The sequence below is a fragment of the Geospiza fortis genome, unplaced genomic scaffold (assembly GCF_000277835.1).
Source record: "Geospiza fortis unplaced genomic scaffold, GeoFor_1.0 scaffold130, whole genome shotgun sequence".
In the NCBI taxonomy this organism is placed as follows: domain Eukaryota; kingdom Metazoa; phylum Chordata; class Aves; order Passeriformes; family Thraupidae; genus Geospiza; species Geospiza fortis.
In genome coordinates, this window is record NW_005054300.1 from 10384201 (window position 1) to 10401738 (window position 17538).

The following is a 17538-nucleotide window of genomic DNA, read 5'->3' on the forward strand; positions in this document are numbered from 1 at the left end:
CCACTATCCATGCAGGCTCATAAACCAGTGGCTAAAACAGAGACAGAATAAAGGTAACAATGGGTGTAAAGATGACACTAAAAATAAACATATCTGTTTTGTGCTCTAGGGTGGTTTTCCTACAAGTCAGCATGAACAACGGGCTAACGTTCATCTCCAGCTCTGTCAGCATCACCAGCACACATTGTGTGAGTAACTCCAATGGGGCTTGACAGAGGAACCATGAGACCCTGGAAAGAAATGGTTGTTCTCCAGGCAAAGCCTCCTTGAGTGAGCCTGACCTCTCTGCAGCTTCTGTGTCACTGCTACTGACTGATCCCAGCAGCTCTTGGGAAAATAACCAGAGCTACTTAAGGTCAAATTGTTATTGATGGTGGATAGATCATAATAGATTTTCTGAGTAAAAAATTAGAATAAGAGGCACCCTGCCCATTCCTATGCCAGGAGGGAGATCCTCAAAACTAGGATCTTAACAGAAGGAGACCTGAGAAAATGATCACAGGAGCATCAGGGACAGCACTCTGTTGAGCCTTGGGGTCCCTGAGGCATCTGGGGTAAAAGGCACCACTGTTATCTGGAAAGGCCACAGAGGGAATGGACAATGATGTCTGTTCTGCATCATGTGGTCAAAAAGACCAGGTAGAGTGTCAGGGACAAACAGCTAGAAGTGATCCTTTATCAAAATCTGATTTTTAGAATTAAATAAATAAAATTAGGAAACTGACTAATAGATAAGGAGTTGTCTTCCTTGCCTTGGGGTAAAAATTGGCAGTGCTGATAGCTGGTGAGAGCAAGTACAGTAATTAAATATGTGACCTTGTGCTTGTGGTATAAATCAAGCTGGCTGAAGTACCTGATAGCAGTTTGTATCATTGTTATTAGTGTCAAAAGGACTTTTATAGCCTATGCCAAATGCTGTCATATTGGTTTGTAATCATTGTTGGCCATTTTGACAGCTGGAGAACAGGAGGGCAGGAATGCAGATAGAGGCAACTGGAACTTGTAAATCTAATTTTCTGATGTTTGCAGCAATGAGGGTGGGAAATACCACACCAGAATGCTGAACAGCCTGGGTTGTAGGGACACAATACAGCAGAGATGTGTTTGTTTCTTTATGAGATTATTTCTATTTTGCTAAAACTTTCTTCCAAATTTTCTATACTGAGGACTGATATTTTCACATTTAATTCCACTCTTTTACCTCAGGTACCATAAAACCTTTCAAGTCTGCAGTGAAACACAAGTGTTAACTGATGCATTTAGTTACCCATATGTAATCTATTTCTGATGAAGACTGAAGTGTCAACCCTAACCAGGATTCCTAAAGGCCAGAGCATGGATGGAGGAAGCTTTTCGTTTTGGTAGCCTTAGGATAAAAGGAGGAATCCAATCTCCAGTCATGTCAATCTGACAGTTTTTGACCAGCCTCTTGCAGATTGAATGTGAAGGAGGCAGGAAGCCTGATTTGCAGCTGATAGAAAAATACTGTCTCACTCCTGTTCTGTCCCATAAGCAGGGAGGTTGGCAGTTCAGTTTCCAACTTTGTCTTAATTTCATGCATTTCACTCTTCTCGTTTTAGAGACTCTCTCCATTTCCTTTCCTCTCCTGTTTCCTTTTCTGTGGGTGGCAGTCAGCTGGCCTGCTCAGCTCTCCTCCCCAGCTGGTCCTTCTGTCTTTTCTGTACAGTAAGTATCTTCACTATAATCCAAAAGCCTCTGTGTGATCCCTGTTCAGCTGCATGAAGTCTGCTATTTTCTTTTCAAAGTCCAGCTTCACTATGGAGCTTTGTATCATTAAAAGAAGACTCTAGCTTCTTGCTGCCAGCAGCTCCTGAGTTACTGCTGGCAAATGTCTCAGCAATTTATATGTGCAGTTAGCATGGGAAAAGCAATGCCTGGAAACAAAGGCTACAAAACAAGGAGGTAATGTGTGTTTGGAGTAATAGTAGCACTGGTACTGCATTGCTACTGTGCTTGGATTTGTTTTTAAGGAGTGCAGCAATATTTCTTGAAGTTATGCTTGATTTTTACTCAGCAATTTGGCTTTACTGAGAATTCGTTTCTCTTTGAGTATCTGCTTTCCAGATGCATTAGTTGTGCATGGGGCCATGGGAGGGACAGAGAGGGGGGCTTAGCACTGAACTGCAGCTGGGTACTGTGTCCTCTAACAGGACTTGTTTGAGCAGGGAGTCTGGCACATTTTGGAGCAATCCAGCTGCTCCCTGGCCAAAAGAAGGTGAGCCAAACAGCATATCCTAACACAGGTGGGTTTGTTGCCTCGTTAACCAAAAGCCACAGAGGAGTGTAGGGATGGCAGTGCTGTGACTCAGATATGGAATACTGGGTTACCTGTTTAATAGCATGGAGTAGGAGCTGTGTTTGTGTTAGTCCCTTATTGAATGTGTCAGTCCTGGCAGCTCTAGGAATTGGCCTGAGAGAGCAGTAAGTACCACCTAAGTCAGTTATTCAGGATCTCACCCAGACTTTGCAAAGCTCTTACCAGCTGTTGCTTTCCACCCTCAGCCTTTTTATTGTCTGAGGGGAAAACAAATGCACTTAGAATAGTGAAGGAAACCCCTGTTGTAAGCAGGGGCTAAGCATCACTTTCTGGTGTCATGGAAATTCAGCAAGTTTCAGTATAATAAGGTGAATCTCATGGACTTTATCACATAGAAATCACTTTTGGAATTTGGCTTCTTTCCCTTTATCCTTCCACCTACCCTTTGAAAATCTCTTACAGCTTCCTCTCTAGCCAATTCCTCTTTCCTCAGCCTGATTGATGGACCTTTCTTCAAGCTCTTTTCACATCTTCCTAGCCCCAGGCTTTCCTCTAGTTTCCTGCTAAATTTTTCCTGTTCCCTGATATCTCCGTTGCTGGTGAATTGAACCTCTTCTCAAATTTTGGAAGTCTACCATTGAAGGGGTTTCATTTCCCAATGTATATTCAAAAAAAAAAAAGGCTTAAACATCAGAGCTCAAGTTAATATCATTCCAGAACCCAGTACAGTCCAAGGATAGGGCATCTGAGACTTCATAGTGATGGAAAGCTGACTTTAAATGTGTAACTTCAGGACTCCTGCCTTCTTTGAGACATATAAAGGTAACTCAGAAATAATAATCTTGTTTGCAGCTGACTGGGACCATCCTTTTCATTGCTCTTCTGATTCTCTTTCTGCTGCTGGCTCTGGCTCTTCTGTGGTGGTTTTGGCCCCTTTGCTGCACAGTGGTAAGTACAGTCTTTTTATTCTATTGACTTGGTTTCATCTATTCTCTGCCAAACCACAGTTAAAGTGTTGGGGTGGGTGATTACAAATGTGGCAGTTTTTTAAAGCAAGGTTAAAGCCCTGATTCAACAATTTACTTAAAGTGCATGTTGAAGTTACTCTTGTCTGGGTGTTTGATTGTTTCAAGGCCTATGTGACTTTTACTTTGAATGAGAATTTTAAATAAGCTCATGGATGTGACTTAAATTTCTGTAGGGATCAAGACCTCCTTCAGACCAGCTTTGAAACCTGCTGCATAAAAGTGTAATGGAACTGATTTACTGATGTGTGCACAAGCTGTTAGGGTCCTCTTTAAAGACAAGAGTTAGGGGTTTTTTTGCATTTTGTTGGGTGAGGTTTCTTAATTTATTCAGAGAAGCTGCGGATTCTGAGATAATATCTTTGCACTAACTTGGTAATTATATGGTATTTTTCATCTCATCTGTGCTCATTTTCCATGGGGCTAATGAGAGGATTGAATGGGGGGGAATGGAGCAGAGTGACTCATTTGTGACACAGGCAAGAAAGCAGGGAGGACATAGTATTGAGAAGGCTGAACCCTACCATTGTCTCAGATTTCTCCATTGTTTGTTTATTGCAGGTGATCAAGGAGCCACCTCCACCACCACCCCCAGAGCCTGTAAGTGTGCTATTTCTGAGCTGTGGCACTGCCTGCAGCCACTGTAGTGTGCCATGCTGCCCAGGAATGTCGGCCCTGTAGGTGTCCTAATGACACCTTAAAGGCTGTGAGAGGAAGTGCTCTGGGTCAGGACAGTTATTTCTGCCTCCTGGCCTCTTTATATACATACAGCAAAGCTGCTTCCATCCAGGGTGAAAACAGTTGCATAGCTCAAAAATCCACAGGCCAGCAGTTCCTATGGTATTTTGTTCCTTCTGCTGTGCATCAAACAGGTGTGTGAGCAGATCTCTGCTTCTCAAGCTGTGCTGGCAGCTGTCCCTCCTCCAGTAAAGCTGCCATTGTTCTCAGCAGGAGTTTAGCCCAGATTGGTAGTAGGGAACAGTCTGGCAGCTGGAAAAAAGGACAGCAAAGGCCACATTCTTGTGGCTTTGCTACAGGAGGGGAGACAAAGCCTGCCCTGGCTGTGGCTCTTCTGCAGAGTGACCTTTGGAAGGACATTTAGCCTTTCTCCATTTAGGTTTTGAGCTGTGTGAGGCAGGACTGTGTTTAGCTCTTTTGGGGACAGTAACTCACTGACCCTGACCTCAGTTTAGTTTCACCATACTAGTTTCATGAAAATAATAGTAGCAAATAAAAGCACTCCAGAGAAAACCTATGCCTGCCTTTATTTCTTTCCTAGGCATAGACAATGAAATAATGGAAAAATACTTGCCTAACCCACAAGAGAAGCTTATAGTTTACTGTTAACTTGCTGTAACTTGGCATGAATGTAGGGAGGCAACCACAGCTGCTGTTTTGAGGTTGCTAGAAGCCACCACTAACATATATGTGATCCTGCTACTTGTCCTGAGCAGCAGCACTGTGACAATTTAACTTCAGAATGCACACCAGAATTCATGCTGGGGTTAGTGTGATTAGTGCTATCACAAGGCCTGCAGTTGCAGCCATGCTGCATTTGAAGGAGATTTCAGAGAGCATCACAGCCCTGCAGAAGTTCCAGATGCTTTGCAATTTTAAATGCAATCAAAGAGAATGAACTGATGTAAGCCTCCAGGAACAACACAGAATACAGATGTTATCCATCCCTTCTCTTGGCCTTGTCTTTATCCAGCATGAGTTGTAATGTGCATTGTAATAATTGTAACTGTGTGATGAATTTCATTACATTTAGTATTTATTAGGCTCTCTAGGTATGGTGACCTGCCTGCCCTGCAGCTGATACAGTGTAGTATTGCTACTGTTAAACTGTGTAAAACTTGTTCTAAAGCACAAGCATTAGATTTCCATGTGGTAGCTGTTAATGTTGCTTTGCTGTGTGCTCAGTGTAGGGGATATTTGGTATAAATCCTTTATCAACTGGAAAAGTATCAGCTGTTACTGTTGGCTCTGCCTGCTAGAGTCAGGCTTGCCAGCAGTAAGAGCTGTTAGACATGAACACTTGAAATCTGTGTTACATTGCATGGAAGAGGCAGGCTATCTTAAATAGTACTCATGTTCACAGTGAAATCAAATATAAATGAATTTAACACACTGATGCAGGGCTGTGATGCAGTTCACTGGGTACTGCTTTAGATTGGCATGAAATGGGATAAAATTTGTGTATTTGTTGTACTCTCAAAAATAAAAGCTTACTGAAACAGCACCAAAACCAACACCAAACCACAATACCTTCATTGTATATTTATTTCCCCAATTTAGGATAAAACAAAATAACATGAACAAAAAAAAAAAAAACAAACAAAGGTAAAACAAACACCAAAAAGCCAAACCACAACAATAAAAACCCGAAACTCAAACTCCCCTTACTTGTTAATGCAAATATCAGATCTGGTCTTGCCTGGCCAAACTAAAAAAATTGTTGGAGGAACTGACCTATTGAACAGGTAGCTGAGAGGCCACTGAAAAACCTTTATCCAAGGCATAATCTAAGAGGTAAATACAAACAAACAAAAATTAAAGCATGGTTTCAAAAAGCTGTTATTGTCTTTTGGGCTCTTAATTCCTTTTCCATTCCAATAGAAACATGTAGGGCAATTTTGTGAAATGCCATCTAGTGATGTAACAGTAATTTACATATCTATATAGTATTTGGCTTTTTAGTTAATTTTTGGGGTTTTTTAAATAAAAAATAAGTTCAGATAGTGTTTCTAGAAGCATACTTGTACTGAGGAAAACTAGCAGAGAGCACTGTGCGTGGCCAGTCCAAGAATAGCATGCATGTCTGCATATAAGCATGAGGTACAGTTATTTGTGGAATGAAGGAAATATTGTAGGAGGCTTGTTGTGCCCTCTCCTCAGCTATGTGTGTACTTGGAGAGTGTCAGGCTGGGGCTTTCAGGTGTCTTGACTTAGTGTAATTATATGGAATCTGAGAAATCCCAATCACATCTCTTGGCTCAAGATGATAGAGCTGGAGATGTGTTCCCAGGCTTGTTGAACCAGAACCATTTGCAAGCTTTTAGTTAGGCAAGAACAGAAAAATGAACCTGAAGTTAATTCCTGATTCAGATTCTCGCATGTTCCAGAAAAAGAATCTTCAGTCTTTATGATTGCTCTGGTTCTGATCTCCCTAACAACTGTGAGATGCTCCTGTCTGAATCCTTTTTCAAATTGTACAACTTGAGCCAGACTCCACAAAGCATCAAATAGTGTAGAATTAATGGTTACAGCTGCCACGAGGAAAGGGTCTGATGCACATGTTAAAAAACTCAACAGTGGTCACATTTTTTTCCTCTGTTACGTGACATTAAGTTCTAAAAGTGCAATTAAGAAATTATTTCTCTGGGCTGACTCATCACTGCATTTTCTGCATAGCACAGTGGCAAGCCAGTATATGTACAATTCATCTATACTTTGCCTTTCCTTACAAATCAGTGGAGATTTTGGAGCTCAGTGCATATTTGATTAAATAAAAGCAGCCTGGACAGAGGAATAGGCAATCCTGTCTGGCTTCCCTAGCTAAAATTGCAGCTGCAGAGGCAAGAGACTTTCTTGGTTTTTGTCAGCAAATAAGCATAATATACACAGCCAGATATCCAAGGATTGGACCATAGGATGTTCAGCTGTTTTCCACAGTTTATGCTTTTTATGTGAGAGCAGCATTAATATCTCCCTGTGTTTCCCACAGGACTCGGATGATGAAGATGGATTGCCAAAGAAGAAGTGGCCAACAGTGGATGCATCTTATTATGGAGGCCGAGGTGTTGGTGGGATTAAGAGGATGGAGGTATTTGGCTTATTCTTTAGTGTTATAAACCCCAGCATATTTAATTGAAAACTGTTCCACTGTGTTTTCATGTGATTCTTGAAGAGGACCGGAGACTGGGATTTAATCAGGGCTTGTGTACCTAATTTGCACCTGCTGTCCAAGTAACAGGCATCAAGCTGCTGTCATTTGCATGAATAATTAAATGAATCTAGCATTAAGAGCCAGAGAAAATTTGCAGGTTAAGAAATGAGATAACCACCAAAAGAAATTTTAATCTTGTGAGTCAAACCCTTTGGTGCAGTTGCAAGCAGTTCTCTTGTCAGAGGAAATTTAGGCAAAGCTACACTGGTTTTGTATTTGAGGGTGCTGTGTGTGCAGTACCTGGTTTCTGTGAAAGGGGAGGCTTCTCAGCAACTTCCTGCAGGACTGCAGATGAAGTATTGCATCTTAAAATCCTTGACCATTTTCCTTGGAAGAATTTTATCCTTGATGCTGACAATGTATGCTGAGAATGTATGCTGAATGTATCATACATTGTTCTTGAATGTGGAGTCGCTTTTCTGCTTGAGCTAAGTCAGACAACAAAATCAGGTATTAAGATATTAGATACTGGAACAAATTGTTTCACTGAAAGGGTGATTAGGAGTTGGAGCAGGCTGTCTGGGGAAGTGATGGAATCACCATCCCTGAAGTGTTGAAAAGGTGTGTGGATATTGCACTTGAGATGTGGTTTAGTGATGCTGGGTTAGCTCAATCGTCTTAGAGCTCTTACCAACCCTAATGATTCTCATCTGCCCCAGATGCTGTGAATTCCCACAACACCTTAGCCTGCTGCAATGTGGAAAGGGTGGTAGTTCCAGCAGTTTTTGAATGAGACTGTTTTATTCTTAAATGGGTATTTCTGATTATGGTAGGAGTTTGGTGCTTTCATAAATTTGACTTAATTCTGGTAGCACTTGGTCATCTGATGGGAACTAGATTAATACCTGTGGGAACCACCTTCTGGTGGGGACTGCTGAAGTGTCTCCTTACAGTGTGCTCTCCTGACATCAGGTGCGATGGGGAGACAAGGGGTCAACAGAGGAAGGAGCAAAACTGGAGAAACCCAAAAATGCTATTATTAAGTTGCCAGAACAGGAGTATGAGCCGTGGGAACCCAAGCCAAAGAAGCCCCATGTGAGAAAACCACCTTCCCAGCGAAAATGGTACACTCCAATCAAGGTAATCTGTCTGACCCTCCATTTTAGCAAGTCTCTTGTGTCACGTAAGATACTGCATCCCACTTTCTTAGTTCAGCCTTTCTTTCAGCAGAGCTGAGAGAGCCTATTTAGAAAAGTGGCCATTAATTCCCACCTTTGCCTGGTTTTGGAATGTGTATTTCACTTGGCACTGTGTTACCATAATTTTTTGAGAAGAGTAGAGGGCACAAGCAGAGATCTTCCTGTCCTCAGCTCACACTGTCTTTTCAGGTTCTCTTGCCTGGGGTGCAACAGGAGATGCCTTGAACCTTAGGGAGGGCAGATGCTGTTTTGTGCCATCTCAAGGCAGCATAGAAAAGGATCAGATAAAGGGCACTGTCCTTGCTTTGACTGCGTTGTGGCTAAGGGCTTGGGTTGGGATGCAGATCTGTTTCCCCTTAGTTCAACCACAAGACAGTAGTGTCTGGTTTTTGGGCAAGTCACTCAGTCTCCCCATATTTTCACCCTCAATTCTCCCATGTCATTATAATATCTGGTGTTTCAATGTCTTTTAATGTATGTATCCTCACACAACCCTAAAGGCAGGGAAGAGCTGTTACCTCTGCTTGCAGAGAAGGAAGCTGGAGGGGCTAGCACAGTCAAGGCTGCAGCAAACCCTGCTCATCCCAGGAATCTATGGCCATGTCCCAAAACAGTGCTTTGTGGGATGACTTCCCCCTTCCCCTGCTTACTCACAGATCAGTTAAACAGTGCTTGAATGCTTCTGGAAATCATCTGTGAATTTTAAAGTCTGCCTAGGCAGGTATTCTTCTGGCTGTTTATCCATGCTTCAGTTCTCTTCCCATATGTACCATACTTTTGTTCTGCCTTTTGTAATACTTAAAGATTAGTGCTTTAAAGTAACACCTGTCTAATTGTGCCTCTTAAGGGAGTTGTTCACATTAATCTACTCTCATCCTCACTGCATATTTGGTATTGCCCCACTGGGGTTCTTTTTCCAGATAAAGTGTACAGAGGCCAGGGTACAGGACCAGTGTGTGTGCAGACAGCTTAATGCAGAAAAGCTGTACCAACTCATCTGTTGTTGAATCTCATGCTATTTTTACCACATTTCTTGGTAATATCTTGTCTCCTCTTTTTTAATTGCAGGGTAAACTTGATGCACTGTGGGCTTTGGTTCGACGAGGCTATGACCAAGTCTCTCTTATGAGACCACAGCCAGGAGATAAGGTAAGGCATCTCAAATGCACTGGCATCACTCCTCTGGTAGTAGCAGCAATGCTCTTCCCTCACAATCAGCCCATCTTTTTTATTTTCATAAGCTTGTCTCTTTTCACATTGCCCTAGAGCTAAAAACCAAACATTTTTAATGTTTCTTGGATTTAGTAATGGAGTTCAATGATTATTGAGAAATCATGAACTGTACAGATGATGAAAAAACAAATCACTGCAAGGTTAATGGAGAACAAGTTGGTTGAATTGTGTGCAGACACATTTCTCAGTCATCTCCTACACATAGACAAGGAGTATGTCCTGCCTTGGTGAAATCTATTGGCCAAAAGTAGGTCAGGAGTACTGGGAGGCAGCAGGGAGTTAGTGCTTTTCAGAGCCACAAAGATGTCTCTGTACTGTCCCTGGGTCCCTGGCAATAGCTTAGTTCAGAGCTCTCACAGTTTATGTGAGCCTGGCACTGTTAGGGTTGTCTCTATTTTGTTATTCTGAGGGGACAACTCCCTAAGAATTGAGTCCTGCTTCTTTGAGCTGTTTCACCATCAAGGTTTTGCTTTCTGCAATGGTTCTTTGTAACATGAGAGCAAAGCAGACACAACAGCCTCTCTCTTTCCCCTGTGGGCAGAATCCATACATTTCATCACCTGGGCTCTCAGGTGAGGGATTATAGAGTTACAGCAATAGGGTCCATAAAGTGCTTTTTTGGGGATAGGACTGGTGCAGATGCCCAGGCTTGTTTGCCTAGTTTCACACCTAATGACAGACTTTAAAAGTAGCTCTAATTTGCATCAGCTAGGGCAGTAAGTTGCATGTCTCATGCTTTTGGCAAAATATTGTGCCATTTGTCTAGTCATTAAACAAACATGCTGCATCAGTATTTAAAGTTTAATCTCATCCATTTGTCTTTTAGCACAGAAGGAAACCAAGAGAACAAACCCAGCTTCTCATACTACTTTGCAAAACGGTCTTAAATGTTTCACTAAGCTGCATTTTCAAGGCAGCTGTGCTTGAGACACCTTATTTACTTTTTAAGCACGATCTAGAGCTTCTGAATAGGCTCTTTAGGTCCAGCTGTATTTTGATAGCACTAACATTGTATAATATGAATCTGTCCTCTGCCTTTCACTCCCTTGGCTGGGACATTTCTATCAGTGCAGAGCACAACAGAGCCTCTGTTAGCCACCATGGTCAAGAAACATGCAGGGGGCTGGCTCAGAACAGGGATCCTCAGTTCCTTGCCTTCCAGCTCTGCTGTGGGGAGAACAAGGGGCTGAAAAGAGGCAATGTAAAACATCAAGCTGAAGGATTATTGTATCAGGGATAACATAAGAAAAACCAAATGTACATCTGGGAAATAGGGTGGAAAGAATCCTATTGAGCCAGATCCAGTGGCATCATAGAATCATCTCTGTTCTCTGGCCTGTGAAATTAACTAAGGCTGAGGAATATTGAAAGTGAAACAAGAATATAACTAGACAGCCTTCTGCTGTTAAAAAAAAAAAAGATATCACAGGCCTGTATTTCATAGAGAGAACTAGCACAGGAAGGAACAGTTTTATTATTTATTCTTTGAGTAACATCTCTAGTAGCAGTCTCTCAGTGGATAACTGACTCCTTGTAAGCTGGGTTTTTGCTGGGGGTTGTGTATAAATCCACCTGTATGTGCAGGTCAGTAAATGTGAGCACACACACACAAAGGTGCACGCTCATCGTGGTGGGGGAAGAACTGGGAGATCAGGTCAGGGCTGGGAGGGAGCAGCAGCATGGGCAGCACGGAGCTCTGGCAGCCCCAGGAGCAAGGGCACAGCTCTGCCCCAGCCCAGGCAAGACAAGGTCACTCCTTGGCCAGCTCTGGTGGCAGCAGGCAGAACATTTATTGTGGGGCTGGGGAGATGGTGTTCTTCCAGACTGCCATCCACAGGCCAGGGAGTGTAGGGTGATCTTGGAGTGAGAGGTTGCTTTGGTTTGTGTGGTTTTGAGGGATTGGGGTGGCGAAACAGGGGAAAGAGGTCTTGGTGGGGTCTAAGTGCACCTTTTTTTTAATTTTAAGGTAATTTCATAGCTGTCCATTCATCTAGTTTTCTTCCTTCATCATTGTCCTGTTGCCATTCCCCATCTTGCTCTTTTCCTTACCTGTGCCCTGCTTGGTCTCCTGCCCTAGACATTGCCTTCCATTTCCTTCTGTGGTTTCTTCCTCGTTTTCTCTCTCAGTTGATGTCTGCATGCCCTTGCCCTTGATGAGACAGACTGATTCCCTGCATTCCTGTCTTTGAGAGCAGTGGTTGGTCCCCAGCCTCCTTAGCCTGCTCCTCTCACACTGCAGGACCTGAGCTGCTGGTAGCATTGTGCTCTGGGCTGTGGCCTTGCTGCAGAGCTGACTGAAGCTCTGAGAGTTCCCCTGCCCTGGCTCATGTCTTCCATGAACTTTATCAAGAAATGGATCTCAGGATGGGTGATTCGTCAGTATTAGGCAGGATTGTATTAATAGAACTGTATTAATCCTTGTGAAAATGACAGGAGCATTTTGGAACTGCCTATTTAGAGAAAACCATGCAGGCAATAGCTCCAGTGCTCCTTCTCCTGTGTGCCCACAGTGTTTTGCTTGGCTCTTACAGACAGCTCCTCCTCTTGGTCTCCATTCAAGAGTCTATCATTCATATCATAGCACCAGCACTGAAATGTTTTACTTTGGCAAGTTCCTCAGTAAAGGGTCACAGGATCCCTCTGGCCTGACTTCCTCAGGTCACCTCTAGCAGGAATTTCTGTTGCACCAGGATGGGACAGCAAGGGATAAACACACTTAGCTCTACCCCATCATTAGCAGCTAGGCTGTTATTTGTGGCATGGAGTTTTGCTGAGCTCTCAGACAGCATCAGCAGAGGAGAGAAGTGATAAAAAGGACTTGTGGCTCTGTGGTGGTTTCTGGGCCTTGCTGGAATGTATAAAGGTGAAGCCTTTATAGGCATTTGTGCTACTGCTGCAGTGGTGGATCCCTCAGAGCTAGGCTTTCTTCCCAGCCTTGCTCAGAAATCTGTGTCTTAGGGGACCAGCAGTCACTCTTCTGCCCAGGAAAGGGACTGACAGCTCTGAGGTGGGGACACTGCTCATCCAGCCACAAGAGTATATTGGTGTCCACATGGCCAGATTGGGCTCTGTTTTGCTCAAGGTGTTCAGATTTCCTTGAAGACTTCCCCATCACTGTGTGCAGTTCTCCTGAGCTTGGTTCTGAGCTTGCAGCAGCTGCTGTGAAGGTTGGAGTTTGGGAAATATTAGTGTCTGGCTATCTTGAAATATTTGATACAAACAAACCCCAGGAGCTGGCAGGGGAGGTTGTCAATAGTCTGTGCAAAAGGTGAGTTTCCAGCTTTGCCTTGGCCTCGTGGTTCAGAAGGGGGCTGTTACCAATGACAGCAGGCAAACGCTGAAAGCCCCAGTGTATGCAGAGAGGAAGGGGAAGTGCTTTCCAATGGTCTGTTAGTTGCTGCTTTCAGCAATTCCATTCCATTTTGCCTCTCAGCACTTACTGATTGCTGCAGGAAATTCTTAGAGGCTCGGTTTACCAAAGTCCTTGACTAAAACCCCAACATTTTCCCCCTCAGGCAGAACTGATCATTTAAAGACTTAAAACGCGATCTCATTATTTTCACAAAAAATTTTGTAACTGCAACAGAGAGCATAGAGTGGATTTTGCTGTCACCATCCCCTTGTATACCCCTGGGACTTTACCTAGAAAAAAGCAATGCCTTAGTCGTACTACCCTGTGGTTTGTATGTGGAAAGCCCTTTCCTGGGGAACAAGACTTTCTAGAAGCAGGCTGCTGTACAAAACTCTGAGAGCCTTTTTGCCATTTCTCTTCCATAAAACTGAGATTAAAAGGCTGCTGTGCAGCCAAAAATGTCACAAACTGTGAGCTGCTGGTCATTTTAGAAGCCAGAACTTCTAGATCCTTTCAAGTTCTGACCCTTGAGTTATGGTGTGATTTGGAACAAGGCAGAGAAGCTGGAATTTAAACAGCAGCCTCTGAAATGAGGAGTATGTGGGTTCTTTATTCTGTGCATCCCTTTCAGAGTGATCACTCTTAGTCTGATAGGTTTGTTAAAGCTCAGAAGGTCCAAGTACCCTCAAATTTTGTGCGATTACTTGTAATGCTGACCATGACATCTATGTGCCTTAGTTTTCCTAACAGCAAAAATAATCATGAGAACACAGTATTTACCTTCCTTACAGCTGTGAGGTTTAGTGTTCTGCCAGGCATTTGGGACACCAAGCTTATGGATTATTAATGACTAATAATTGCTCTCTAGCTGCTACTTACAGGTGGTCAGCAGCTTGAATGCAGCCCACGGAGATGGCAGCACCCACCTGTCACGCCAGGCTGGCTGCCCACGTGCTGCTGCTATTTCAGCTTATTGTAATTACTTCTCTTCCAGACCCAGTAATGGCTTTTAATAGGCTTCCCTGCCTCTTGCTTGGAGATGTGTTGTAATCACCCATGCAACAACTGGCAGAGCTGCAGGGGGGGCTGGAAAGGCAGCACTGAGCTCCTGCAGACTGTAGTCATCTGTGGCTGCTGCCTGGTCCTGGGGCTTTTCTCTCTTTGCTTTTCACCTTCATAAGCTGCTGAAAAATTAAAGAGATGAGGACATTGCCTGCCACAGTAGGTGATCTCACTTTGTCACTTTCAATGAAAACATGACATGTTTAGCTCCCATTTTGCTACTTTTTCTTCTTTTTTTTTAAAGGACATAGGCATCTCTAAGATTTATTCCTGCTTTAGCAGACATGGCACGGGGGAAGAAGCTCCCTTTCTGTGGTGTGGGACCAGTGTCCTAATGCACAGTTCCCAGGACATGTTGAGAGCTGCAGCTGGAAACATGTAATCAGTGACTAATGAATTTCCTGTCCTACAAGAAGCCCACATACTGCATTACCCCTCACTTGTGCCAGGACTGTGTTATTTCTGTTGTGGAAGAGGAATTCACAGACTTTGGGGATGGATGCTGCCTGTCTGCACCCAGGTCATGCCAGCAGTCTGTCCATGTCTTTGGCAGCCAGAGGCATGCTCAGGAGCAAGAGGCTCTTGTGAAGGATGAGTGCAAGTCCCAGGCCTGGTGTTACTTGGCACACAACAGGGTGAAGAAGGATTGGCCTCGTGGTTAAGGCACTGGCTGTAGCTTACATAAGTTACTTCACTTCTGTTGTACTGCAGTAGTACAGTGAATGAGTGAGCTGAAGAGTAAATTCTAGGAGCTGAGATCATGTTCCTACTGGTACTTTGAGCAGTTAGTAGACAGGCTGTTAGTGTGACACTTTTCTATTTTTCAGATATTTATGATAAAGGAATAGCTTCATCAAGTCTGATTCTCAGGGGCTTTTTATAGGGAACATGTCTTTGGGATAAGGCCTGGTGACTTAATCCCTCATTAACTGCAACTCTGACATGTCTGCATGGGGGGAACAGGCTCTTGTGTTATCACAGTTTTCCAGGCATCACTTCCCTGATGCTCCACAATCCTACAGCATGTCCAAGGGCCTGACTTGAAGCCTGGAGGCTGTCTCAGGCTTTAGCAGTACTGATGGCACACCCTCTTTGAGAGGAAAAGTGCACAAATGCACACGCCGTTCCTTACTAGGACTGCGTTTACAGATCCACAGTTTGCACATGGACAGGGATGTTGCAGCCAAAGTGTTTGTTTGTTTCTCAGCAGCACCCTTGGATCAATGCTGAGCATCATCTGACTGTTTCAGTTGATTTGCTGGGAGCTGTGCATCCCTCATTGTCTTTGAGTTGGGTAACACTGCAGAAAGTAACCTCCCCAGCCTTCCTTAGCTCTCTGCTTACATTGCATACTTCTAGTAATTATGCAGTAATGATGTGAGCTTCTGATGGTGTTTGAACTGTAGAAATAAAAAATACTGTGTAAGAGAATGTATTCACACTATTATTCACACTAAAGTTATTGTACAGAATGATAACTGAAATTCAAAATCTATTACCTTATTACTTTCCTCAGAGGAGCTGTAGTTCCAGATGTCTCTGTTCTTGTAGAAACAATTTGTGATTTGTGTTGTGGTACTAGAAAAAACCCAAATCACAGTCTCCCACTATACAAGTAACAAAAAGTCACTAGACAGTAAGAAGAGCTTAGATCTGTGTATGTTAGGTCTTGAGATGAACCGAATCTTGCTTTGAACATTCCAGCTTTATATGCCAGTTTTAGTCTCAGATAGGAACAACAGGACTGCAAATGCCTTGTGCTTTCTGTGGCAACACTGGGGTTTCTACAGCATTTAAAACTCGTTCAGGTTGGTTGTTGTGTTTTTTTGGGGTTTTTTTGCCATGTGAATAAATCCCTACTTTCCTCATCCTTTAGGAATTTAATTGCCCAAGAAGACAGATCAGTCTTCATTGACTGATTAAGGAGTGGGATATACAGAAACTTTGAAGTGAGGCCTAAGAGCAGTGTCCCTTCTTGCAATGCTGGTGGCCAGGCACTCTGAGTTGAGCTTTGAAAAATGAGAGGAGGTGTATTTGGGGCTTTTTCTACTGCTGGGGGACAAGCCACTGACTATGCTGAGGTGAGAGCAGGGTGTATAATAGAGTTCCTAGGAGAGAGCTGGCAATGGGTGCGCAGGGAAAAAGAGTAACTGCAAGGTGCACAGGGAAAACATGGCAGGGATCTATTTGCATAGTGTTAGGTCTCTAGCATACCTGAAATGGGACAGAGGGTTCCGTGTCAGGACTTTGGTACTTGAGTTGCCTTTCCAGTGTGTTCATTCTTAGAGTGAGGTAGTTGTGTCCCAAGACAATCTGCCATTCAGTTTAACACAGGAGCTTTTGCAGAAGAGGTTTTCTGTGCTTGGTCAATGTGCCAGCACTGATAATGAACTGCATGAGTCCCATCCCAGAAGAAGAAATTCCATGTGAGATAAGCACAGGGAAAGCTGAGAACTGTGGATTTACCATCTGCTTGCTCTAGGTAGCAGTAGAGCCATTTAAGGGCCAGTTACCCAGAGAAGCATTGGTGATAGTTGTATCTGTTTCCAGACTCTACACAAAGAGGCAGCTTGTCTGAGTGGTGGGCCAGGATCTTACATTTTTGGCTGAGGCAAGGAAAAATGATAAACATTTCCACCAGGAATCTCTGAGTTTACCTTAGTTATTGTATACCTTAGTTATTTCTTTCATCCTGACGGTGAATAACATTGTGTACACAATAATCCCAGCTTGCTCTTGAGAGACAGTCAAATAATTCACTCAGGGAAGCATGATGACGCTTAATTGCAGTTTGAGCAAGATCAGTTATGGTCCTTTGTGGCCTAATTTGCTACTCCCAGCAAGCCACCAATACCTCAAGGCTGAGGCTGTTGCACCCAGCAAATGTTTGTTGCTTTTGTTGCTGTGCTCCAAGGCCCTCCCCATTCTAGGGGGTGGACAAATGCAAAGTCCTCTTCCCTGAAAACAACCAAAGGAAAGAGGAAAATCTTTTGCAATGCAACCACTGTTGTGTTTTTTTCTTGAACCACATTTTAGTCTGGTCAGCATTCAAGTCTGGAAATGAGTGCTGCTGTGGTTAAAACAAGGGATGTGAGTCACAGGTCCTCAACTTGTAAATACCATTTTTTCCCCCTGCATAACCTTCAGTAGATGACATGACCTGACAGTGGCTCTCCTTGCTTCCTCTACTCTGGAGCCTTCATCCATAAAAGCTGTCAGGAGAGAGGGTGGCAGTAAAACACATATGAGTGCAGATTTAGGTTAAGGTATTTTTCTGAGGTTTGGTTGGGATTTGGTCTGGTCATACTTTGAGATTCATACTGAATGTAAGGTGTACCTGATAGACTTTGGTTATGTCCAGTGTTACTCTTCTGTTCCCTTTGTCACTTCTGCTTTTTTAGGGCTTAGAATCAACAGGCTCTGTTATGGATCTGCACTGTGCATTAGCTCAGCCACAGCCTCAGCAAGGTCCAAGACATGTGATGTTTTGTGCATTCCTG

The 17538-nt window shown here is 43.4% G+C and overlaps 1 protein-coding gene across 1 annotated transcript in view; it reads left to right on the forward strand.

The window, feature by feature from the left end:
* Positions 1-17538, forward strand: part of ANTXRL (ANTXR like) — a 56018-nt gene that overhangs the window by 25753 nt on the left and 12727 nt on the right. The window contains exons 12-17 of the mRNA XM_005417397.2: positions 110-188; positions 3131-3226; positions 3865-3903; positions 7031-7129; positions 8165-8332; positions 9460-9540. Coding sequence (XP_005417454.1) covers positions 110-188; positions 3131-3226; positions 3865-3903; positions 7031-7129; positions 8165-8332; positions 9460-9540 — 562 coding nt within the window. The remainder of the gene's footprint in view (positions 1-109; positions 189-3130; positions 3227-3864; positions 3904-7030; positions 7130-8164; positions 8333-9459; positions 9541-17538) is intronic.